The sequence below is a fragment of the Rhineura floridana genome, chromosome 2, assembly GCF_030035675.1.
Source record: "Rhineura floridana isolate rRhiFlo1 chromosome 2, rRhiFlo1.hap2, whole genome shotgun sequence".
NCBI lineage: Eukaryota > Metazoa > Chordata > Lepidosauria > Squamata > Rhineuridae > Rhineura > Rhineura floridana.
Genome location: NC_084481.1, coordinates 12,239,402 through 12,266,496, shown reverse-complemented (window position 1 = coordinate 12,266,496; position 27,095 = coordinate 12,239,402). Strand labels below are relative to the sequence as shown.

Genomic DNA, 27,095 nt, shown 5'->3' with positions numbered 1-27,095 from the left:
GTGCTTGAAAAGATAACACCTCCTATGTGATGGGTGGGGAGTGCAGTTAGGCTCTCAGGGATAATCTGAATGTTACATATTCACAAGAGCTGAAAGACTCAGTCCGCTCCTGCCTATTAAATTGCTCAAAAAGCTGCACACAGCTTGTATCACCTTCAGTCTGATCACAGCCATGAGGAGGACTCTGGAATGCACAGCTCTGACTGCGGGTGACACCTATGTCAGCAGTTTGTCTCCTCCTTTCTTCCTTTCATATGGGTGGAGCCAGTGGGGGCTGCTTCATACATGACTTTGATCTACACGGGGAGAGAGGGGAAAAAAGTGTGTGCATGGCTGCTTGTGAAGTGTGGTCTTTAATTCGCTGCAAGGCCAGGAAACTCACTCCAGAGGCCAGGAGGATCCCCAAAGCAACTTACATCAAATAATACAGTACAGTCACACTGTAATGTCTGAACTAGCTCTTACGGAAGCATCTGATGCAAGGCTTTGAACATTCCTCTGTCTGCTTCCCTTTTCTAAATGTGAACTGCAGTGTTGAAAATGGCTCTAGTTCATTGCCCACCCTTCACTTAAGATTCTTGTACGGCACTTTCCAAGGTCCTGAAAACTGTTTGAAGAACAAGGGAAAGCAAGGGGGGAAAAGACACCGCAGAGCTGGAACAAAGGAAGAAAATAAACAAAGGCAGAATCCCCCTTCCCAAACTGCCTGAAAGAATGTGAGGAGGAGATATTATATATTTGCTTAGTGCAGGGGTGGGGGATCTTTTTCAACCTGAGGGCTGCATTCTCTTAGCATTTTTCTGGAGGCCACATGCCGGTGGCTGGTGGGATCAGGGGCAAAAACGGGTAGAGCAATGAACCTAATTTTTACCTTTATACAGTAGACTAGTTTCTACACCCACTCACACATCCCTCTCTATCCTCCATCCAGGCAAGCAAGAGGCATTATCAGAGTTCAAGGACACATTTGAACCAGGCGAAAACACTCAAGGAGGGGCGCAAAGCAGGCTGTGGAAGGGGGCATGGCTTGGGATGGTGTGTAGCCTGGGGAGAGCCCCAAAAGGCATATTTGGACCTCATGCCTGAGGTTCCCCAGCCTTGCCTTAAGGCAGTCTCTCCTATTCTCATGGGGAATAGCAGGGTAGAGTTGCAGTGGGTAAGCCAACACACTGGATTTTCAGCCTAGGTCCCGTTAAAAATCAGCTGCCAAGAAGGAGCTCATACAATTACAGAGAGTTGAAGGGAAGAACAGCACTAATAGTGTGGTGTAGTGGCGAGTGGCGTCTTATGTTACACTTAGGGAAACACATTAAGAGGGCTATAGTTATCACTATTTAAAAAGGTATTAAAAAGCAGGTGGTACTGGAAGTGCAGCAAACACATGAGGCTACTATGAAATTCGATTGTCTCACTTTTGTTATGGGGAACTTCAGTAATTCAAGAAAAAGACTCTTTTGGGCTTTCTGATCTGGCACAGGCCATGCTTTTGCCACAAACAATCCCAAAGGACAGCCTGATGACCGTCCCTTAAAGATTCCTCTCATGATTCACTGATGCGCTGTGATGCAACTCTTGGAAACCACTGCCTCAAGCAATAATGAGATCTTGCTGGTATCCTTTAACAGAAGATGTTCCAATGTTGTCGACAGGGAGTTTTTGTTACCTGCCTCTTTTTATCCGCATTTTTAAAAAATCTGATGCATTATGTATTTCATGACATCCGGACATAACCTGATACAAGTCACACTGTGTCAGACAGAAAGATATCTTGCTGCTGAGACCACAGATATACACAGTGTCCTCAGATTGCCTTGCCAAGCTGAAATTCAATCCTATCTCCTATTACCAGCTAGCAAGAAATATTGATTAAACCTATAGGCAGATAATGCACACAATAACATGACTATTGATTAGTGAGATGGCAGGCAGATAGGTATTTATGATGATGGGTCCTCTAAACTCTTCAGCATGTACTGGGGGCTGTATATTGATTACAGTAGTTTTCTGTAGCTCAGGGATGATGATGACATAGGTTCAGCATCTGAAGGGCTTACTGGGCACAGTCAGGCCACAGGCAGCAACCATACGTGCATCAGGCCCAAGGCCAGTTCCAGAACTGTTCCTGTCTTTGGAGTAAAATCCCACATTTCATAAAGCCACATGTTTATTTACTTGCTCCTTTAAAACATCTTAACACCACCCTTCAGTTGAACAGAACTCCCAAGCTCTACCTACTCATTCTCTCATCCACATGATTACCACTGTGCAAGGGAGACAGCAGGGCCCCTCCCCCTCCCTGAATGTTATGTGACAAGAACAAGACAAGAATGTCTTTTGTGACAAGAACAGACTGCACGCTCTGCCACAGAATCCCTCCTTTCCTGTTCCTTTTCTCCTTACAACAAACTCTGTAACTGGGGCCACTTAGCCTGGTCCCATCATAAGCCTGCCTGACCAATGTTATTTTTACTGATGCCCAGACATAAAGAAAGATTTTATCTTACTGTGGTTGGTTTAGACTCCCTTACAGTTGGGCTGCAGGCCTAGCTAATAAGCAGGTCTCTCCCTCCTAATCTTTCAAGGATACATTTTACAGGCAGTTTAAGCCTCAAATTAGTATCTATCCTATTTCATACACAACAGTGTAAAATATTTACTTCATGATGGCTGGGAAGTGATCCCATTATGTCACAATTACACATTGAGATTCCATGCCATCTAAAACTCTAATATACCATTTCTTCTTTTTATGAAAACTTAAAACACAGTATCAAGAATTCTGGTGAGCAAAGTTCAAAAAGCCAGATTCTGAGCAGTGGCAGTGCACTATGCCAAGAACTATCACAGGTTTTACTTTTAATAGCAGTTCCTATCTTTTGGTAAGCATTCTTTATTTTAGAATATCCATTGTTTTTATATTTAAAAATTAGAAACGTTCTAAATAAAAAAGGTATTCAGGGGGTGGGGCTTGGACACCAAGAAACATGGCAGCGTAGGGGAGAGCTCCCCGGCCCGATATTTTATTAATGCCCCAAATTAAAAGATAAAATCATTAGCTGGACCCTTACGTAAACTCCCCTAGTGGGGTAAGTTTCCAAGTGTGCAACGGAACAAAGATCTGGACCTTACAGTGTATTTTAAACCAACGGGAAAGACATTGATTTCAAGACCAACTCAAGAAAGGCCTTCTCCTGATTCCAGTGTGGTGACAAGCGTGAGTAAAATGTCTATAGGCACGCAAATGGAGGAAGTGGCGGGTATATTTGAAGCATTTGCAGCAACAATGGACGAAATTTCAAAACATTTTCAGTCCTTTAAACACGACTTGATGTCCAGTTGGATGCCAATACTGGATGAAAAGCTGGGAAGCGCAACTAAACAGATAGATGCAGTGGAAGGAAAAATGATACAAATGGAAGAGAAACTTAGAGATCAGGATGTTAAACTCAAAATATTAAAGAAAGATCACATGATTACTAAGCTTAAACTTGAAGACCTGGAAAATAGAAATAGAAAATTAACCTTTGTTCTCAAACAGGAAAGTGTAAAAACAATTCTCACAAAACAGCTGATGACTCTGCTGCCTGAGTTCCCGATAGAGGAGGAGGACTTTGGAAGGGCTCACAGAGCTCTCAGTCTGAAGGGCAAAGAAGGTGCTCAGGACATAATCGTTTGTTTTGCCAAGTACTCCAAAAAAGAGACGCTACTTAAAAATCTCAGGGGGAAAGGAGAATTAAAATTCAATGACTCAAAAACTATGGTGATTCAGGATCTCACCCTAGAGATATTCCAGAGGCAACAGAACCTGCAATCTTACACCGTTATATTACAACAAGCAGGATTAAAATACTATTTGGGGTTTCCATTTAAGATTATTGTCCCTTACAAAGGGGTTACACATATGGCATCTACAGAGAAGGAGGTGGCAAATATCTTAAAAATATTGCAACTGGAGCAACCTGAAGGAGAAAGAGAAATAGAGAAAGGGGATTAGGCTGGAGAGGTGGAATTGGAAGAAGATAGCGATGACTTCGAACTGATTAGATGGAAGAGACAGAACAGGGGAGGAATGGAGAACAGAGGGAAAGGAATTTGCTCCTTTTTTTGACAACTCGATCCCACAGCGTAACCTTAGGGATCTTTCAAATAGATACTGATGGGACGAGACATCTGGTTAGATTAACTTCACTTAGAAATGAGGCACTTGCAAAAGAATATTGATGGTATCAGTTAGATCTAAATGTAATTGGATTCATAGGTCTAGGAAAAATGTTTATATGAGTTACAGTGGGGTTTTTAAAACAGATATATATATATATATAATGGAGGGCATATAAAATGTGAATTTGGTAAAAAGGGCCAGGATGATATCTTGTCCCATGTTATTGTCCTATGAGGTAATAGGGTAAGTAAGGATAATTTTCTTTATATTTTTTATATTATTAATTTTAAGATTTATCTACATAAATTATCTAAAATTACTAAAAATAGCCATAGTTTGAATTTAGAAATAAATGTATAGGGTAACACAGAAAAGTGCACCCGGAAAAGAAACCAGGCCTTTAAGTAAGGGATGAGGCAGGATAAAGGGGGGGAGGTAAGCGGGGGAGAAAGGAGTTGGAGTCAAGCAGATTATTATTATTATTATTATTATTATTATCTTTATTATTATCTTTATTTATACCCCGCCCTTTTTCCAAACTGGAACTCAAGGCGGCTTCCAGATAAAAACAAGTACACATCATTAGGATTAAATGATTAGGATTAAAGATAAGGAATTTTATTAAAATAAAATTAATTTAGGATAAATATTTCAGACAGAACTTGAGAATAGTATAATAAAATGAGAATTTCCACACTTAATATTAAAGGGATGGGCATGGTCATTAAACAAAATAGATTAGCCAAATCAGTTAGGGACCTAACCCCTCAGGTGTTGATGTTACAAGAAACGCATAAGGCAAAACTTACAGATGGAGTCTTAAATAGTACTTAATGGAAACACACATTTCTGTCAAAAGGTACAAGCAAAGCTAGAGGAGTGGCACTTCTCTTTCATGAAAGTCTTGATTTTGAACCCAATAGACAGATGTTAGATGCCCAGGGCAGATTTATTTTTGTAGAAGTGGTGCTGGAAGGGCACTCAAAGGTTACATTTGCAACCTTGTGTGCTCCCAATAAAGGGTAAATTCAGTTCTTTCAAAAACTTCTGAGGAAATTGAACAGATTCACTGAAGCAAATATAGTTTTAGGGGGTGATGTAAATCTGAATATGCAGGGAATTGAAAAGAGGACAGAGACAGATTCTGTGAACTCTGTGATAGGGGGAAATACAGGTCCTCATCTGAAGCAGGTGGTAAACCTTTATTCTGTGATAGATAGGACAGGGCTAAGGGAAGTGTGGTCAGAGGTTCATCCTGGAGATTTTAGTCATTCTTTTTATTCTAGATCCCACAGAAAGTTTTCTAGATTAGACGCCATTATTGTTTCTGAGGAGATACTTGCAGCAGTGCAACAGGTAGAGATAGGAGCAATAGGTGTTACCGATCATACCCCAGTAAATATGGAGATCCTGGGCAGTACACCTGGAAAACTCTGCTCAAGGTGGAAACTACAACCGGCACCGCTCTCCTCCCCTCAGTGTAGGAACACAATTCAAGAAGGGCTGGAGAATGATTTTAAATAAAATATGGATGAAGGAATTAGGGAGGAAAGCAGATGGGAAGCAATGAAAGCTGTAATTAGGGGGTTGTTTATAAGTGAATAGGGGTTCATCCAACGTACACACAAAGAACAGAAAGGAAAATTAGAGAAGGAATTGCAGGATTTAAAGGCATGTTACAAAGCAAAGGGGTTGCAAAGTGTTGGGCAAGAAATGGAAAAGATACGGTTAGAGTTGAATCTGGTTGAATTGGATAAGACAATGGTAAATCTTCTTTATCTTAAACAAAAATGTTATGGATTTGAAGGTAAAGAGTCAAAACACCTAGCTAAGAGAGTCAAAGAAAGGAGGGAAAATCATATTTGTTCTCTCACAACAAGAGGGACTAACACACTCACTAATGATAATACACAAATAGGAGAGGAACTGGCAAAATTTTATAAAGATTTATATAGCCAGAGGACAACAGAAGAGCAGTGAATACAAGACAACAAGCTAGCAGTTGGCTTCCAAAGTTAACAGAGGCTGAAAGATTAGTCCTAGAGGATCCCATTTTGGAAGAAGAGGTAGGGGTGGCAATTAAGGCACTCAAAGTCAGCAAAGCACCAGGACCAGATGTGTATACTAATAACTTCTATAAACTTTACAGTAACATACTCATCCTGCACATGGCCAGATTATTTAACAGAATTCTAACAGGGGCACTTTTGCCCTCAACTTGGTCTTCGCACACAGTATTGTTGTTGACAGAGCTTGGAAGTAACTCATTATTTTTAACGAGTTACTTGTAATTAGTTACAATTTTAAATAACGAGTGGGTAATTCCATTACATTTGGCAAGTAAAGGAACGACTAGTAATTTCCCTACTTTTCAGCTGCAACTTTAATGTTTCCACGTTAGGTTGGACGTTACTTGGGGGCGGGAACAAGGGGAAGTCAGCTCCTGGCTGTGATTGGTTAACACAAGACATGTGCCTCACACTGATTGGACCTCTGCGCAGACTCTCTCTTCCCTCGTGATCTGTGTTAGGAGGCACAGGGCCTGCTGAGAGGAAAAAATGGACGCTGGAGGAAAAAGCCAGGGCAAGGACAACGGAGGAGAAGGCAGCAGCAGAATGGCGAAGAGCTGTGGAGGTGAGTGACGATGATTTGTGTGTGTGTGTGTGTGTGTGCCCCGGTGTGTGTGTTTTCGGCTGGAGTCTCTGGTTTTGGGGGGGGCTCCGGCTCTCTGGCTATCACCCCTTACTCTCCGGACTCTCAGCTTCAATTAAAAAAAAAAGTAAGTTTCTAGGTGGTCTAATTCCCGAGATATACACCAAAACGTCAACCCCCCCGCACAACTTTTTTTTAAACAGATCCATGCTCTAGCTACAACTCCCATCAGCCCAATCCAGTGGCCATGCTGGCTGGGGCTGATGGGAGTTGTAGTTTAAAAAAGTAACTTTTCAAAGCTCTGGCTGTAACCCCGCCCTTTCATGATTGTAGCCAATGACGCCAGAGTTGTGACTTGTTGATCCAGGCATGCCTAGGCTGAACGTCAGAATATGGTGGCTTTGAGTTTTTTGCAGTTTGCATAAGTAATATGGCTTAATGTTTTTTTTCCTCTTCTGTCCAAGAGTCAGACCCTGGACTATGAAATATGAAAGTATTTAATCCAATATCTGCTTTTCTGGGAGTAAAGCCATTTCTGGGAGTAAAGCATGTACCTGGAGTAAACCCCATTGAACTCCATTAGGACTTGCTTTTGAGTAGACATGGTTAGGATTGTGCTGTAAATTAATGGGACTTGTGAGTAAACATAGTGCAGACTTGTGTTTGTGTTGTAAATCTCTCTCCCTCCAACCCTATTTTTAAAGAAATTAGGCAGGGTTTATCACAGTTTTTATTATGTAGGAAACTAATACTCATTTTTTTAAAAAATGAATGAAGTTTATTTATTTATTTTTATTATTTGATTTATATCCCACCCTTCCTCCCAGTAGGAGCCCAGGGCAGCAAACAAAAGCACTAAAAACACTTTAAAAATCATAAAAACAGACTTTAAAATATATTAAAACAAAACATCTTTAAAAACATTTTTAAAAGCTTTAAAAACATTATTTTAAGAAAAAGTCTGAAAACATATTAAAAAGCAATTTCAACACAGACGCAGACTGGGATAAGGTCTCAACTTAAAGGACTTGTTAAAAGAACAAGTTCCTTATCACTTGAGGCTGCAGTTTTCCCTGGTTGAGTAAGCCCCATTGAATACATTGGGACTTGCTTCTGAGTAAACAAACATAGGATTGAACTATAAATATCTTTACAGGTTATATAAATAAACATATTTGATAGTCATGCTTATATAAATATTTTCATAGAATCATAGAATAGTAGAGTTGGAAGGGGCCTATAAGGCCATCAAGTCCAACCCCCTGCTCAATGCAGGGATCCAAATCAAAGCATTCCCGACAGATGGCTGTCCAGCTGCCTCTTGAATTTAATGATCCCACTACCTCTCTAGTAATTAGTTCCATTGTTGTATGGCTCTAACAGTTAGGAAGCTTTTCCTGATGTCCAGTCGAAATCTGGCTTCTTGCAACTTGAGCCCATTATTCTGTGTCCTGCACTCTGGGACCATCGAGAAGAGATCCCGGCCCTCCTCTGTGTGGCAACCTTTCAAGTATTTGAAGAGTGCTATCATATCTCCCCTCAGTCTTCTCTTCTCCAGGTTAAATATGCCCAGTTCCTTCAGTCTCTCCTCATAGGGCGTTGTTTCCAGTCCCCTGATCATCCTTGTTGCCCTCTTTTGAACCTGTTCCAGTTTGTCTGCATCCTTCTTGAAGTGCAGAGACCAGAACTGGACACAGCACTCAAGATGAGGCCTAACCAGTGCTGAAGAGAGGGGAACTAATACTTCACATGATTTGGAAACTATACTTCTGTTAATGCAGCCTGATATAGCATTTGCCTTTTTTGCAGCCACATCACACTGTTGGCTCATATTCAGCTTGTGATCAACAACAATTCCAAGATCCTTCTTGCATGTCGTACTGCTGAGCCAAGTATCCCCCATCTTATAACTGTGCATTTGGTTTCTTTTTCCTAAGTGTAGAACTTTGCATTTATCCCTGTTGAATTTCATTCTGTTGTTTTCAGCCCAATGCTCCAGCCTATCAAGGTCCCTTTGAATTTTCTTTCTGTCTTCCACGGTATTAGCTATGCCCCCCAATTTTGTATCATCTGCAAATTTGATAAGCATGCTCTGTACCTCCTCATCCAAGTAGTTAATAAAAATGTTGAAGAGCACTGGGCCCAGGACCGAGCCCTGTGGTACCCCACTCATTACTTCCACCCAGTTTTGTCATGCTGTGTCCCTATAAGTATCCAATTGCATACTATGGTTGTACAATACTTCCTTTACATTTTAAGTATGCCTTGGGGTAGTCATGGTTCTCCATTGTTTTCATCCTGAGGGGCAGATAGGCTGAGAAATGGTGAGTAGCCCATGGTCACCCACTACACTTTATAGCTTATTTCCATTTTGAAAAATTAATTAAAACAATTTACATGCAGGCAAAATTTATTAAGCGGATTCACACAATATGTGTAAAGCACATCCAACTCGCATTTAAAGCACATGACTTCCCCTAAAGAATTCTGGGAAGTGTCATTTCCCCCTCACGGTTATAGTTCTCACCACTCTTAACAAACTGCAGTTCCCATGATTCTGTGGTGGGATTCATGTGCTTCAAATGGGTGTTGAATGTGCTTTAAAGGAATGATGTGGATCTGCCCTAGGTATGATGTTCATTCAAGAGTGAATTGAAAAGAACAATTTTAAATGATACTTCTTACTCTTACTCATTTTTCAGACCTCTTTCTGAAGTAAAGGGTCAAATCTGTAAAAACATTTGGAGCAGCCACATTAAAAGATAAGGGCAGGGTATTCCAGGCAGGGGGTTGCCAACCCTGCTTGGATATGGATGTCTTTGCAGAAGAACCCTAGTCAAGGTTTACCAACAGCACAGTCCAAACTATATCTACTTAGAAGTCAGTCCTGTTGAGTTCTATGGGGCTTAATCCCTTAGTAAGTGTGTTTAGAATTGCAGCCTTCAGGAGCCTCCATCTCTACTCCCCAAAGCTCCCATCTAACATCTCCACAACACTAGGCTCCTTCGTCTCTGCTGTGGCCTTCTGGTGACTGCCCTAGCCTGAAGGGACTTAACCCTTCTTGCTGAAAGCAAGTAGGCTAGATTAAATGTTCCCTACCCAGGCTCATATATATAAAAGATAAAAGATAAACGGCATTTTGTCAAAAGTATTTTTGTCTACATTTTATACCTCATCCTTGGTTTTCCAAGCTTGGCATGGAATGCTTCTCATACAGAATTAATTTGAAATGCTGCATATTTGTTATCATAATCATCATATTCAAAATAAAAAATATATGTACCGCCTTCAAGTTGATTCCAACTTATGGTGACCCTATGAATAGGGTTTTCATGAGGCTGAGAGGCAGTGACTGGCCCAAGGTCACTCAGTGAGCTTCATGGCTATGTGGGGATTTGAACCCTAGTCTCATTTTGTTCTCACAACAACCCTGTGAGATAGTAGGTTAGACTGGCCCAGGCAGGGTTATTCAGTGAGCAAAAATGATGCAAATAGGATCTCTTTTAATTGTGCTATCGACCTGCTTACTTCCACTCTGACTGGGGCATCTTGCAGCATGGGGAAGAGATGGGGGCACATCACAGCTGAAGTTCACCCATATAGGAACATTATCTCTTGTTTATTACAGAGACGCCTGTTGCAGGTTTTGCTGCTGAGAGCAGCAGTCAGTTAGTGCAGCCACTTGAGTCACAGCTTGTTGATCCTGAGGAGGCAAAACTAGAAAGTGAGGTTCAGAAAGGAGGCCCTGTGCACGAGGAGGAGGAGGGCATGAAGCAGTGCCAGTTGCCCACAGCCACATCTGCAGAACAGCAAGTACCATGGTTTGGCTTTGAGAAAGCTTGTACATTTGTGAGCCAGAGTGGGAAAAATGTTGTTGTACGATGCAATTACTGCCTTCCAAGGATCAAAAATCTGAGATCAGCTGTTTCCTCCTCATCCAATGTGAAGAAACATTTTGAGGTAAGCATTTGTCATGCTGGTCCTCAAAGAGTGTCCGTTGTCTATTTATGTTTAAATTGTGAAGTTCCTCTTCCATTTTTTCTTGGATTCATGCTTTGTTCAGGGAGGCCCGGAGGGTGACAGGGAGGCCCGGAGGGTGATGACAAGATCTAGGGCCTTCTCAGTGGTGGCCCCCGAACTATGGAACAGTCTCCCTGAGGAAGTACGCCTGGTGCCGACTCTGCTCTCCTTCCGACGCCAGGTCAAAACCTTCCTATTCTCTGAAGCATTTTAAGTTACACTGATTTAATTTTAAAAATGTTTATTGTATTGGATTGTTGATTGTATTTTAGTATTATTTTGTTATTCATTGTATTTTTATGCTATTTTATGTTCACCGCCCAGAGAGCTATTGCTAGTCGGGCGGTATATAAATTTAATAAAATAAATAAATAAATAAATAAATAAATAAAAATTGTTCTTCTTCCTCAGAGGGCACACCCTGAGAAGCTGAGAGCAATTGAAGAAGCAATAAAGGCAAGGAGACATGGCCTTCCTGAACCAATGCATGACACCCCTCCTCCCAAAATGCTGAAGCAGCAGCAGACAACCCTTGAGAGGTGGGGATCTGGCAGGGAGCCTGTCACCCAGAGCAATCTCGACAGGAGAATCATTGATTTCATTGTAGAGGAGACATTACCACTTCAGTCTGTGGACAAACCATCATTCATTAATCTGGTTCGCATTGGACTCCCCAAAGATCTCACCATCCTATGTGCCAAGACTCTGAGAGACAGAATTGAGAAGAGAGCATCCCACATGAGAGAAACTCTTGCAAACTGAATGGGTGCTGTGACATATATAGCAACCACTGCAGATTGTTGGACCAATGGCAAGAAGAGTTACTTTGGGGTAACAGCCCACTGGATCAACCCAACTACCCTGAAACGTGAGGTCGGGGCCTTGGCTTGTAAGCGTCTGAAGGGGCGCCATACATACGATGTCCTTTCAAAAGCACTGCATGATGTACATGTGCAGTACAGGATCCACAACAAAGTTTTGTGCACTACTACAGACAATGGCTCCAACTTTGTGAAAGCGTTCAGAGTTTTCATGGCCAAAGAACCAGTGGAAGCTGCAGGCACCAGTGACGATGATGGTGATAACCAGGAGGAGGAGGAGGAGGAGGCTGAGGTGGAGTTTGTGCCTATCTGTGAGATCCTGGACACAGGACCTGAGGCAGAGGAAGAAGCTGCAGACTCAGGAGAGGATTTTGTTTTACCACCACACCAGAGATGTGCTAGCCACACCCTCAACCTTGTGGCAACACAAGACATAGAGGCCATGCTTTCTGACTCCTCCAAAAGTAGTCTTCTTGGTCCTTTCAAGAAACAGTTTCGTTCCTTGATGGGAAAGTGCAGCAAGTTGTGGTCCAAGCAGAACCAGTCAGCACAGATTGCTGAGTATATCCATGCGCAATGTGGTGTGTATCTGAAGGTACCGAATAAGACCAGGTGGAATTCCACCTTTGATGCGTTGAAGCAACTACATGAGCTCCTGTCAACTGTGCCACTAAAAATGCATGCCATAATGGACCGCTGCTCCTTGTCCAGGATCACAGCTGCTGAGATTGAAGTGGTACAGGAATACACAGAGATTATGGAGCCACTAGCCCAGTCCCTAGATATCCTGCAACAGGAGAACGGCATGTTCATGGGGTATTTGCTACCAACGCTCTACAATCTGGACCGCAAGTTAGAAGGACTGGAAAACAAACCTGAGAGGTACACATACTGTTTTCAGCTGCTGAGAGGTGTGCGCGAAGCCCTAAGAAAGCGGTTTGCAGCTATCTGGGAGGACAAGAGGCTTCTTCTGGCAGCCTGCCTACACCCTCGCTTCAAACTAGATTGGCTGGAATCATGTCAGGCCACCACCCATACCAACAAGTAAGAACATTAGGGAAGCCCTTTGGGTGGATTACTCCAAGGGAAATGTTGTCTCAAGGGAGGCATCAGAGGGCTTAAGGTGGTAGGCAGGGGCTGGTCCTTTTCTTCCTGGGGCTCCTCATCACAACCTTGGGTTGCTGCAGGTAATCCTTAAGGGTCTGCTGTGCTGCCCCATGAGTGTGGTGACTTGGTCACCTTCCTACCTTCCATGTCATCATGCACAGGCTCAGGCTGGACCCTGAACCAGGGGACATGACAAGCATCAGGAAATGAAGAGCAGATGATGGTTTCCTAACATATATGTGTTAACATATCCTCTCTCTTTCTTAGATACACAATGGAAGCCTTGCTGAAAGCTGAAATAAAGATGGGTGTACTTAATGAGGACAGTGATCAGTCTTCAGATAAAGACCAGGAAGGAGATGACTTAGAAGATGACTTCTTTAACTTTCTGCCCCAGGGCAAGTAGTCAGCAGTGGACACTGCTGAGGAGGAACTGGTGAGGTACCTGAGGTCTCCCAGCAGGGAAGTGTCATCACTCCATGGCTTTCCACGTGTGCTGCAGTGTTTTTTGCAGCACAACACAGGCATGCCTTCAAGTGCCGCATTAGAACGCCTGTTCAGTACTGGTGGCAACGTAATGACTGTAAAAAGACATTCCTTGTCTGACATGCTCTTTGAGCATCTTGTTCTTTTGAGACATAACAGAAACATATTATAAAAGCATTTCAAGTGTAAAATTTGATTTCAAGAGTTGGGGTATCTTCATTGCTTGGGGGAATGTGAGATTCTGTTATGCCATTATGTTAATCTTATGGATAATTTTTTTTATTCTACTACCCCGTGTGTGTGTGTGTTTGTTTTTAATATTGTTTTAGGCTTCTTAGATGTGCAGCAGCCAAGGCCAGCACCTTGTAGGAGTTTTTTAAAAAAAGTAACTGAAATGTAATTGTAGTGATTACTTTTGAGAAAAAGTAAAGTAATCAGTTACTTTCAGAGCAATTGTAATTGTAACGGTAATTACTACTTTTGGGCCAAGTAATTGTAACTGTAATTTATTACTTTTTAAAAGTAATCTTCCAAGCTCTGGTTGTTGAAACCAGATGAAAACCCAACTCTTCCAGACTCCTACTGTCCAATCTCATTATTAAATCCAGATTACAAAATCTTGCCTCACAAATAGATTCAAATTGGTGATTCCCAAATGAATTCATCCAGTATGGGCTCATACCAGGCAGATACATAGCCAATCCAGTACATCGCCTATTTAGTGTATAAGCTTAATGGGTGTCCTTTAGCCATATTGGTGCTGGATATTTATAAAGCATTGACAGCGTGAATTGGAATTTCCTACTAAATTCACTTAAAATTTTCTAATTCGGCCCCAATTTCATCTCAGCAATGCAAGCTGTCTATGCCTTGTTCTCCACTAATATAAAATATAATGGGACAGAATCAAGGGCAATTAAGTTACAAGCGGACACAAAACAAGGCTGCCCATTATCTCCCTTACTTTTCACCTTAGTGATAGGATTCTTGGCTATCAAATGTAGAGGAAATGACATAATAATTGGAATTAAAGTGGCTAAAGAAGAACATTTAATTAGTCTATATGCAGATGATATGTTGTTTATGTTATCTAACCTGAAAGAAGCTTTACCACAGCTTCAAAAGAAACTAGAGAATTTTGAAGAAACGGCAGGTCTGAAAGTAATTTTTAAAAAGTCGGATAAGAACATAAGAACATAAGAACATAAGAAGAGCCTGCTGGATCAGGCCAGTGGCCCATCTAGTCCAGCATCCTGTTCTCACAGTGGCCAACCAGGTGCCTGGGGCAAGCCTACAAGCAGGACCCGAGTGCAAGAACACTCTACCCTCCTGAGGCTTCCGACAACTGGTTTTCAGAAGCATGCTGCCTCTGACTAGGGTGGCACAGCACAGCCATCACGGCTAGTAGCCTCCATGAATTTGTCTAATCTTCTTTTAAAGCCATCCAAGCTGGTGGCCATTACTGCATCTTGTGGGAGCAAATTCCATAGTTTAACTATGCGCTGAGTAAAGAAGTACTTCCTTTTGTCTGTCCTGAATCTTCCAACATTCAGCTTCTTTGAATGTCCACGAGTTCTAGTATTATGAGAGAGGGAGAAGAACTTTTCTCTATCCACTTTCTCAATGCCATGCATAATTTTATACACTTCTATCATGTCTCCTCTGACCCGCCTTTTCTCTAAACTAAAAAGCCCCAAATGCTGCAACCTTTCCTCGTAAGGGAGTCGCTCCATCCCCTTGATCATTCTGGTTGCCCTCTTCTGAACCTTTTCCAACTCTATAATATCCTTTTTGAGATGAGGCGACCAGAACTGTACACAGTATTCCAAATGCGGCCACACCATAGATTTATACAACGGCATTATGATATCGGCTGTTTTATTTTCAATACCTTTCCTAATTATCGCTAGCATGGAATTTGCCTTTTTCACAGCTGCCGCACACTGGGTCAACATTTTCATTGTGCTGTCCACTACAACCCCGAGGTCTCTCTCCTGGTCGGTCACCGCCAGTTCAGACCCCATGAGCGTATATGTGAAATTCAGATTTTTTGCTCCAATATGCATAATTTTACACTTGTTTATATTGAATTGCATTTGCCATTTTTCCACCTGTTCACTCAGTTTGGAGAGGTCTTTTTGGAGCTCTTTACAATCCCTTTTTGTTTTAACAACCCTGAACAATTTAGTGTCGTCAGCAAACTTGGCCACTTCACTGCTCACTCCTAATTCTAGGTCATTAATGAACAAGTTGAAAAGTACAGGTCCCAATATCGATCCTTGAGGGACTCCACTTTCTACAGCCCTCCATTGGGAGAACTGTCCGTTTATTCCTACTCTCTGCTTTCTGCTTCTTAACCAATTCCTTATCCACAAGAGGACCTCTCCTCTTATTCCATGACTGCTAAGCTTCCTCAGAAGTCTTTGGTGAGGTACCTTGTCAAACGCTTTTTGAAAGTCTAAGTACACTATGTCCACTGGATCACCTCTATCTATATGCTTGTTGACACTCTCAAAGAATTCTAATAGGTTACTGAGACAGGACTTTCCCTTGCAGAAGCCATGCTGGCTCTGCTTCAGCAAGGCTTGTTCTTCCAGCTTCTCTGCAATCTCCTTATCGTTCTTTAGTACACCTTTGACTCCCTTATCATCCAAGGGTCCAATCGCCTCCCTACATGGTCTCCTGCTTTGAATGTATTTATAGAATTTTTTGTTGTTGGTTTTTATGTTCTTAGCAATGTGCTCCTCAAATTCTTTTTTAGCATCCCTTATTGTCTTCTTGCATTTCTTTTGCCAGAGTTTGTGTTCTTTTTTATTTTCTTCATTCGGACAAGACTTCCATTTTCTGAAGGAAGACTTTTTGCCTCTAAGAGCTTCCTTGACTTTGCTCGTTAACCATGCTGGCATCTTCTTGGCCCTGGCGGTACCTTTTCTGATCTGCGGTATGCACTCCAGTTGAGCTTCTAATATAGTGTTTTTAAACAACTTCCAAGCATTTTCAAGTGATATGACCCTCTGGACTTTGTTTTTCAGCTTTCTTTTTACCAATCCCCTCATTTTTGTGAAGTTTCCTCTTTTGAAGTCAAATGTGACCGTGTTGGATTTTCTAGGCAATTGGCCATTTACATGTATGTTTAATTTAATAGCACTGTGGTCACTGCTCCCAATTGGTTCAACAACACTTACATCTCGCACCAGGTCCCGGTCCCCACTGAGGATTAAGTCCAGGGTTGCCGTCCCTCTGGTCGGTTCCATGACCAACTGGTCTAGGGAATAGTCATTTAGAATATCTAGAAACTTTGCTTCTTTGTCATGACTGGAACACATATGCGGCCAGTCTATGTCCGGGTAGTTGAAGTCACCCATTACTACCACATTTCCTAGTTTGGATGCTTCCTCAATTTCATATCTCATCTCCAGGTCTCCCTGAGCATTTTGATCAGGGGGACGATAGATCGTTCCCAGTATTAAGTCCCTCCTGGGGCATGGTATCACCACCCACAACGATTCTGTGGAGGAGCCTGCCTCTTTTGGGGTTTCGAGCTTGCTGGATTCAATGCCTTCTTTCACGTATAGAGCGACTCCGCCACCAATACGTCCTTCCCTGTCCTTCCGATATAGTTTATATCCAGGGATAACCGTATCCCACTGATTTTCTCCATTCCACCAGGTCTCCGTTATGCTCACTATATCAATGCTCTCCTCTAAGACCAACATTTTTCTCAGTTTTGGGGATTCACTGGTACAATCACATTTTTGCTACTTGGGAGTGAATATACCTAGAAATCTAAAAAAAATCCCAATTTAATTATACTCAATTATGGAAGCGTATATAAGCAGATTTGAAAAACTGGACAAAATTGAATATGTCACTCTCCAGTAAAATTGCAGTGATCAAAATTATGGTGGCCCCAAAAGTCACTTACCTTTTTTATGTCCTCCCAATGCAGATCCAGAAAAAAAATGTTTAACCGCTTGGCAATAGAAAATTGAGCAATTTATTTTCAAATCAAAAAGACCATGGACACAGCAAAGCATCACTGATACAGGGAGACAAAAGAGGCAGGCTGGGGGTCCCAAATTTATTTTTTTGCTATGAAGCATTTCAGATTCGTCACCTAATTTCTTCCATGGACCTTAAAACTGAAAAACACTGGGTGCATATAGAAAATGGAAATGGACCGCCTTCAAGTCAATCCTGACTTATGACAACCCTATGAATAGGTTTTTCATGGTAAGCGGTATTCAGAAGTGGTTTATGATAAGATACTTGTTAAAACAGCACAATCCTAAAGGTCTGCCCTACATCAAACAGGAAGAAAAGGGGCCAAAAATGTGAACACAACCATGACTCCCATATTCAGGATCTGGAGATATAGGAAAGAACTTTTTCTACCAGGTATCTCTCCACTCATTCCAATTTGTAACCACTCAGTTTTATTTATTTATTTTATTTATTTAAAATATTTCTATCCCACCCTTCTACCCTATAACAGGGCACTCAGGGCGGCTTACAAAAATAAAATCAGACTTGTACATAATAAAATTGTAAACAGTATACTGGCTATATAAGTTTTGCAGGATAGATAGGGTGTTAGAAGATAAAATGCTTACTGAGAACAAACTTTTTAGATTATTGGACTACTATGTAGATGGTCAACCTCTTCCACGTGACTTATGGAAAAACAAACTCAAAGATCTTGGTTTATCATGAATTTCCTGGTATCAACTAAGCTTATTTATTAGGAAGAACCATGTCATAAATCAGGGAACCAGTCAGTTGACGGAAGGGGAGAAGCTACTATTAAATATAGAGGGAGTGGAACAAGGTATGATCTCAAAACTATATAGATTCCTGGTAGGGAAAGATATGGGCCCCAGTTTAGCCTTAAAACAGACATGGGAATCAGATTTGAACAGACTGAAGAAGAGAAATGGAAAGGTATGTGGGCAAAGTTCCCATGTAGATCTATATCAACCTCCCACAGAGAAATCATCTTGAAAGTTATTAAAAAAATGGTTCTTAACTCCCTTATATATAGCACATGTTTTTAAATAAAGTTCCCAGAAGTGTTGGTAAGGCTGTGATGCACAAGGCTCGTACCTGCATATGTGGTGGGAATGTTGTAAGTTCAGAGATTGTTGGAATGAGGTATGGGAGGAGATGCAGAAACTGACAAAACAGCAATGCTATTTCACCCCAGATTTAGCCTTATTGAACATTTTCATGAGACAAACTTTTGGACTTGCAATATAAAAAACTGATTGGATTCATGTTGGCAGTCACCAGACTGGTGATTGCTAGATACTGGAGAACAGTGGATGGTTTGACTCTGCTCTGGGAAATAAGCCTTATTAGAGAAACTGACACATAAAATAAAGCTGGCGGAAGGGAAAAATAAAAAGACTCTTTTGGAACAGAGTGGTGGCCTTTTATTTTAGCATCTTCATCAGACTTGAAAACTGGACTGCTACCATCTGTTTAGATCACTGTGGCTATCTTGAGGCTTGAAGATCTCATCTGTAGTATCTGCAAAATAAAATAAGAAAAGTAAAAGTTATAAGGGGTTGGGGGGTTGGGGGGAGAGGGATAAAGTTGTATTTGTTATATGTAAAATGGAAATAACTAAATAATTTTTTTTAAGTTATGCAGATGATCTCTTATAGCTTGCAGCTTTATTTTATTATTATTTATTTATTTAGGGCTTTTAGTGTTTATAGTATTTTAAATGCTACATGCTTGGTAATGTTGCTTCAAAGGAAAGCTGTGCTCCACTAATTTTTACTTAACACAAATTACATAAAAGTGGGAAATTGAAAAGGAAACATACTTTAAAGCTAACTGAAAGACTCATGGAGGAGGTCTTGCCCAAGGGCCTTCAAAACCTGGAATTCATGGAGAGAGGGGGCTATGTCTTCCCATGCCCAGATAAGAAATATTGGGATCCACGTAGACTTTGGTCTTCTGTCGGAGTGTTTAAGCTATACCCTCATCTATTTTCAACCTCTGTATTTTTAAATAAACGTAAACATTAGATAATTCCATCAGTCTCCTATGATCTCCTTCCAGCAACAAAACTGATTGCGGCCTATTGCCGAAATAAAACACAGACACCATTGCTTGGGTAAATGATGGGCCACTTTATTTAAACAGAATCAATTGAATAATGAACCTGCAGAAGGGAGATTAAGGGCGGGGCGCTCTGGAGATCCAGGCAAAGCCTGTTAGCAGCTATCGGGCGATCATGCCCTGCCTGAGCCTGGGGCTGCCCTGTGCCAGCCCCCCAGCTCCAGCCACACCCTGAAGATGTGTAGGGGGTCCAACCCGCATCACCGCCCCTCGGAGCCCTGAAACTCTGAGCGGATGAGGCACGTTGGCCCCAAAGGCGGCCCGTACCCTGTCCCCGGGCCGTGTAGCCCTGAGCTGCAGACCTCCGGACCGCCTGTCACCCCCAAAGGTGCCTAAAGGTGTCACCTAGCTGCCCTTTCCCTTTAACCTTTCCCCGCACTTCTTCGCTTGCATCCCAAAGTGACCGTTAACAATACAAACTAAACAGCCCAATCAGCCTATTGACCCCAGGGGCACCCGTGCTAACCCTTGACCCCTCCCCCCAACCACAGTGTGGAGTAGGCAAAAGAAACCTGCCAGCAAAGCGAGGCAGGCAGGCCAAAAATTCCTAGTCGGCCCCGTAGCGACCAAATGGATCACACTGCAGCAGAGGGAGGGTCGGGCGGGTGCCGCCGAAATTTGAACTGGATGGCGGGAAGCAGGCGGGGCGGCCTTAAATAGCCTTCAGCCGCCCCGCCTCCCTGCCGCGTCACACGACGGCGCGCCAGCGCGCCGTGTGTGCACGCATCCCATCCAAGATGGCGGCCGGGACATCGACAGCGGCCGCAAGCTCGTCCCTCTGCCCGGTAGGTCCCAGGCACGGAACGGGATTGCGGCCTATTGCCGAAATAAAACACAGACACCATTGCTTGGGTAAATGATGGGCCACTTTATTTAAACAGAATCAATTGAATAATGAACCTGCAGAAGGGAGATTAAGGGCGGGGCGCTCTGGAGATCCAGGCAAAGCCTGTTAGCAGCTATCGGGCGATCATGCCCTGCCTGAGCCTGGGGCTGCCCTGTGCCAGCCCCCCAGCTCCAGCCACACCCTGAAGATGTGTAGGGGGTCCAACCCGCATCACCGCCCCTCGGAGCCCTGAAACTCTGAGCGGATGAGGCACGTTGGCCCCAAAGGCGGCCCGTACCCTGTCCCCGGGCCGTGTAGCCCTGAGCTGCAGGCCTCCGGACCGCCTGTCACCCCCAAAGGTGCCTAAAGGTGTCACCTAGCTGCCCTTTCCCTTTAACCTTTCCCCGCACTTCTTCGCCACAGAAGGGGGACAAGCCTCTGCTTAGTCCCCCTTTACCCCACACCCGATAAGAATCTGGTGTAAACCCTTCTGCAGGTCCCTTAGAAAGATGTCGTTGCCCTTGTCCGTCAAATGGACGCCGTCAGGCCGAAACAGCTCAAGCTTGTTGTGGCCCACCTCTGGGTGGTGGATGACAGAACCTCCTAAGTCCCTAAGGGCCCTCTGAATTTGCCTGTTCACCTTTTTCCGTGCCCTGTCCATCCCTCGTGGGTCACCGGCACAATTCCACCTCCTGCGCGGCAGGATGTCTGACCACACTAAGTGCACCCCCGGCCAGCGACGTGCAATGGCCCGGAGGTCACCGCATGCCTGTTCAATTAGGGCCTTGCCCTTTAACAGACCCAAGTCGTTGCCCCCGAGGTGGATCACCAGCACCTGGGGCGCTGCCACTTCCACAGCCGGTTGAAACAAGGCTGGCAGGAGCCCATCCCAACGCATCCCCCGACGTCCCAGCCACCGCACTGCGGCCCATTGACTGAGCCCCAGCTGCGTGCCGAAGCGAGACTTCGCCGCCCTGCGGCCTGCCCAGAACATCATACTGTGGCCACATAGGAGGATGCGTGGCTGCTCCGATCTTGTCCAGCGATCTGTTGAAACAACAACGACATTGGGTAACAATGGGGGGGGGCCCTGGGGGGGGGCAAAGTCTAGCCGCTGGCGCCGTGTGTGTCAGCAAGTGGTCTAACGTAGGCCTTGTACGCGTCCGAGGACCACCCGCCCACGGCCTGAAGCCTGTCTTTAGTAAAGCCCAATAGGGCCGCCGTGGAGGCCGCGCCTATCCGGAAGGAGTGTGTCCCGAACTTACTGGGGTCCACGCCTAAGTTCCCCAGTGCGGCCTTCGCCACGGACCAGAACTGGTATCTGGTAAGGGGCTGGGAGTTCCTATGTATGAATAGGTACCCTGACTGCGACCCCCTCGCTGCCACAAAACCGCGCAGGGCTGTTACTGGGCAGAGTTCTTGCTGCCGGCATGGGGCCAATACCACCAGGCGCCCCTTACCATGCTGGTCCGTTTTAGACCGCCTGAGCCGCAGGATGGCCCGCTCTGCCCTCCAGCTGAGGTCGGAGACTAGCAGGGCTCGGAGGGAGTTATCCCTCTTGGAAGCTGCCACCACCTCCCCAATTCGGAAGGCCCCAAAAAACAGAGTGAGGGCCGTAGCATGATATAGCAGGGCCTCGAAAGGGGAAGAACACAAGTGCTTCCACTGTCCCTGCAGGCCAAACAATAGCTCTGGGGAAAAGGGGAGGCGGGCATCCGGGGGGCAAGGGCGCTCGCGGGACCAACCCTCCAGCATCCGGCGCACCCTAAAGTCACCCGTGTAGTCCTGAAAGCCCCGTGCCTTCGCTAGGAAAGCGAGGCCTGAGAGCTTACCTTTGATGGTCCTGACTGAAAGGCCTCTCCGTTTCCCCTCCACGCAGAACTCCATAAGCTGCTCGACCGGGATGGGCCACTCCTGGACGTAACCCCTGGACTCTCTGAAGTTAGATAGATCCCTACCTGCCCCCTGGTAGCTGGCCAAAGTGCTGGGCGCCACAGAAAGGCTTATGGCCCTTTCTGATTCAATCCTCCAATCTCCCATAGCGCTGGGGGGAACGCCTCCGGCAGAGCCCTTGCCCACGGTGCCAGCTGGCGAAACTTCTCCATCTGGTTCCGTGATAGAGCATCAGCAATACTATTGTCAATACCCGGAACGTGGCGCGCCAGGAACTGAATATTATAGCGAAGACATTGGAGCACGAATGCTCGCACCAGAAGCATAACGTTGGGGTTTCTAGAGGACAGGGTGTTAATAACGTGCACTGTGGGGAGGTTGTCGCACCAAAAGTGGACTGAGGAATTACACAGCTTGTCGGGCCAGAGGTGTACGGCCACGACAATGGGGAAGAACTCTAAGAACGTCAGGTCTCTGGTCAGGCCGGCCAGTGTCCAGCCCTGTGGCCAGCTGCCGTGGCACCATGAGTCATGCAGAATGACCCCAAAACCGAAGGCACCCGAGGCATCGGAGTGCACCTGTAGCTCTGCCTCCAACAGGCGATCCCTTCTCCATAGGGAGACCCCATTAAAGTTCCGCAAGAAGGTGGACCACACTGTCAGGTCAGCCCTAAGAGCGGCTGTCACCCGTGTGCGGTGGTAGGATCGTGATAGGCCAGCCATGGCGTCATATACGCGCCGCAGGAAGGCGCGGCCGGGCGCTACAACCCTGCAGGCAAAGTTCAGCTGGCCTGCCAGCCGTTGGAGAGTGGCTAATGTCACCTTATTAGAACTGACCACCTCTGAGATCTTCTCCCTGAGGGCCCCCAACTTGTCCTGAGGAAGCCTGCAGCATTGGGCCACCGTATCTATCTCGATGCCCAGAAACGTGATAGCAGTGGATGGGCCCTCAGTTTTTTCGGCCGCGAGGGGGACGCCCAGCTCCCCAGCCAGCCCCGCGAAATGTGCCATGAACGCCCTGCAGGTGCCTGAGTCCGCAGGGCCCGCAAACAGGTAGTCATCTAAATAGTGTACCACTGATTGCAAGCCTGCGCGCCTCTTGACCGCCCACTCCAAGAAGGAGCTGAAGCGCTCGAAAACAGAGCATGATATAGAGCAGCCCATAGGCAATGCCCTGTCCACGTAATATTCACCATCAAAAGCCAAGCCCAACAGCTCGAAGTCCTGTGGGTGGACCGGGAGGAGGCGGAAAGCAGACTTGATGTCACACTTTCCCATAAGGGCCCCAACCCCGCAGTCCCTGACCATTCGCACAGCACAGTCGAATGATGTGTAGCGGACTGAGCACAGCTCCGCTGGGATAAAGTCATTGACTGACTCACCCTGTGGAAAGGACAGGTGGTGTATCAGGCGAAATTCACCTGGTGCCCTCTTGGGGACGAGGCCCAACGGGGAAACTCTGAGTGAGGGGATGGGTGGTGCAGCAAAGGGGCCCAAAACCCGGCCGGCTACTACTTCCTTCCTAATTTTTTCTCTCAGAACTGATTCCATGCCTTCCACTGACTTAAGGTTGCAGGACATGAAAGGTCGCCTGGGACCTAAATAGGGGATCCGAAAACCCACTGTGAAGCCTTCTAATAAAAACTGGGCATCTAGGACTAGGGGGTAAAGGTGGAGTAAGTGTCGGAGCTCGGCAATTTTAATTGGGCTGGGGCCCCTTTCCCTGAGCTGCGCCTGCAGCCCCTGTCCTCCTTGCGCCAGCCGAATCCCTGTTTCCACCCCTGAAGGGGCGGCCCCTGGGGCAGCTAGTGCAGGCGTGAGGGCCCCCACATATGGCACATTCATGTCTGAACCTGCACGGGCTCCGACCGCAAAGGCCACGCGAGCTGAACTCCCAGCAAAGCAGGCGGGGTTGAACCCCCTGCCCCGCAGGCCCGCGGGAAGCAGTTGCTGATGCCTGGTGCGCCAAGAGATGGCCGCTGTCCGCCCTATCGCCTGCCATGGGTCTAGAATGCGCCATAAATTGCAGCCACAGGTCAGCCTCCTTCTTGTCCCAGGGGAGGGATGTATCAAAAGCCGCCCTCATACGGAACGCCTGGTCGTAGTCCAGCCATGCCGTCCCTTGAAACTCCGAATAGCCCCGGTATATGATATCGAGGTATTTGATCAGTACCGAGGCCCTGTGAGGCTGCCTCTGTATTACCACCCCCATGTAGGTAAGGAATGCAGGCAGCCAGTTAGCCCAAGAGCGCTCTACCCGTCGGCGCTTGGGCCTATCGGGCTCTGCATGTTCTCCTTTATCCTTATCCTTCCCAACCGGCTCCCTGTACAGGAGCGAGAATAGGTCCACATACTCTCCCCTCCATATTCTGTCCTTCGTAGCAGGCAGAAGATGAAAACCCAGTGGGGCAGACGTTTCCCCAAAAGGTATGGCCCCCTCTCTGACTGATCCCAGGGGGTCGGATATCTCTGCAGGGGGGTTGGCAGACAGGGCGGGCTGATGTCCTCCTTCCGTCGCCGTCCCAGCGGCGAGGTGCCAGACCTGCTCGCAGGCCTCCCTTAGGGGATGCTGCTGCTGTGGCGTAACCTCCCCCCCGCCGGCGGGGGTCCCTGCCTGCCCATATCCCTCGGTTACCGCTGGTGGGGAAAAGGGCCAGTAGGGGTACCCCCAGGGGGCCCAGCTCCACTGCTGCTGTCCTTGTTGTTGTGGCATGATAGAGGACTCACCCTGTGTGCTTTCCGCCGAAGGTCCTTGTGCGGGCTGCATTGTTGGGGCTGCTTGCAGGGTGGGAGTTGCGCCTGGCTCTATGCTGGGCGTCCTCGCCTCAGCCCTGAGCCCGGCCTCCAGCACATCCAGTCGCGCTAAGATGGAAGCAACAGCCCCTGCATCAGCACTGTTCACTGGCCGCTGTGTTTTCCCCCGAGACCGTTTGGGTGGTGGGTCTTTCTTCTTCCCTGTCACAGGTTGGTCCCGGGGTGCATTAGGGTGGCTTGAGCCATGTTCTAGGGCTTCCAACCTGGCTAATATGGCCGCCCATGGTGGCCCCTCCCCACTCCTTGCCCCCTCCGCCGCTGGGGGTGGGCATCTCCCCCCTGCTCTGGGGGCCTTTCCCTTCCCTTTTGGCCCCCCTTGTCCTTTCTTAGGCATACTAGAGGGAGATAGGGGGCCCCGCTTGCAAAACGACGTGATTACAAAGCGTTGTGAAGGAGCCCGCCTGCTTAATCAATACCCCCACCCGGCACCCAATTATCCTGGAGGGTAGCCTAATTGCCCTGCACGTGGCAAGGATTGATGGTTGGGTCGTGCCCCACCTACCCCCGCGCTAATTAAAATTAACAATTAAATTTAAAAGTTGCCGGCCAAAGGCCGCCTAGCCTGTGGTCCTCGCCGTGCTGGATCCGATCCTGCGCTGCCGCCTCGTCGTGACTGCCCCAGGATCCTCGCCGCCTAGGCCTTGTTGCCCGCCGCCACTGCCTCCCTGTCTCTCAATGAGGTTGGGGGGGGGCTCGCTGCCGCCCAGCCACCCTGGCCACAGGAAGCCTCCGGAGGCCCACGTGCGCCGGCAGAGAAGCCGCCGCCGAAGCTGCTGCTGCCGAAATTGCCGCTGAAGGAAGCCGCGCCTTGCCGAAGCTGCTGCTGCCGCGATCGCTGCCAAAGGAACCCCGCCGAAGCTGCCGCCAAAAGGAGCCCGGCCGAAGCTGCCGCTGAAGGAAACCGCGCCGAGCCGAAGCTGCTGCTGCTGCGGCTGCCCCGATTGCCGCCGAAATTTGAACTGGATGGCGGGAAGCAGGCGGGGCGGCCTTAAATAGCCTTCAGCCGCCCCGCCTCCCTGCCGCGTCTCACGACGGCGCGCCAGCGCGCCGTGTGTGCACGCATCCCATCCAAGATGGCGGCCGGGACATCGACAGCGGCCGCAAGCTCGTCCCTCTGCCCGGTAGGTCCCAGGCACGGAACGGGAATCCAGGTAAATGCTGCATTCCTGGAAATTCTCACCACTCAGAGAACTGGGGGATTCCTAACCAGAGATGCAGACAGGTAATTTTAGACCCCTAGACCTGGATTTAATGGTCTTAGAGGGCTGTCCTTTAGATGGTATTTTTCTTCTGTTGTGAAGCACTCAGTTAACTTTCCTCTACCCTCCAGCCCGCAACTACCATTCCATGCTTTAAATGTTTCTACATTCCTCATATGTTAGAGCAAAAAAAAAAAAAAAAGTTTGCCAACTGTGATAAAAAAAAAGTATTCTGACCACACGCAGTTGGGCATTTTAAAAACTCACTTAAATCCTAACACCTTCATGACTACAGGAATAAAATGGAGTTTGCTTCTGCTGCCCTGATACTAAACACTATTTTGGAAATAAGCACCATTTTGTTGTTGAAAAGGATAATATATTAGAATAAAAATATTGGTTAATTATGATGAATTATATCTATTAGTCACTTTTTTTTGCAAAGGTGAACTCTAAAGCAACTTACAGAAAGAAATAAGATAAAATGAGTATTTGTAGCCATGTGCACACCTGGCTGGCCTCCCTCTGACTACATTTTTTTTAAAAGGATGCTGAGTGACCAGCATCAGCCCTGGAAGGTGGGCCCTGGGATGCCCATGCCAGCACAGATGCTGACATCTGGTCTGTTTGCCAGTGCCCCCACCATCTGCCACTCTCTGGTTGGTCATATAGGGTCGCCCTGGGCTGCAGAGACCTAGACTTCAGCCCTGAGACCCAGCCCAAGCTGCACCCCTGCCTGTAACAATATTCTTGGAAGGGTATGGTTGTGATGCACCCAGTATGGAGGATGGAAACACTTTTATCCCGTGTCTTAATTTATAGATGTCTTTAAAGCCTTGCAAGGCTTCATCATGTGTGTGTGTGTGTGAGTGAGTGAGTGAGTGAGTGCCATCCATAATGTCTTTGCTCAGGCAAATTGCACTGGAGGACCTGTGCTTTCAATAAATCTGCTGCACTTTGAAGACCAAGATGCATGGCACACTCCAG

At 46.1% G+C, this 27,095-nt stretch overlaps 1 protein-coding gene across 1 annotated transcript; it reads right to left on the bottom strand.

Annotated features, from left to right (window-relative positions):
• Window positions 1-20,541: 20,541 nt before the first annotated feature.
• Window positions 20,542-25,629, bottom strand: LOC133376195 (uncharacterized). Its single transcript, XM_061607802.1, has 2 exons — window positions 24,823-25,629; window positions 20,542-21,250 (listed from the first exon to the last, which is right to left on the bottom strand). Exons 1-2 carry the CDS (start codon window positions 25,241-25,243, stop codon window positions 20,646-20,648), a joined length of 1,026 nt encoding a protein of 341 aa, XP_061463786.1. The 5' UTR covers window positions 25,244-25,629; the 3' UTR covers window positions 20,542-20,645.
• Window positions 25,630-27,095: the final 1,466 nt, after the last annotated feature.

Bases quoted from the DNA above. Each gene is read 5' to 3' on its own strand.
- LOC133376195 (XM_061607802.1), bottom strand. From the start codon at position 25,243: ATGCCTAAGAAAGGACAAGGGGGGCCAAAAGGGAAGGGAAAGGCCCCC. The intron at 21,251-24,822 runs GTGAGTCCTCTA...TTGTTTCAACAG, and splicing joins TTCGGCGGAAAGCACACAGG to ATCGCTGGACAAGATCGGAG.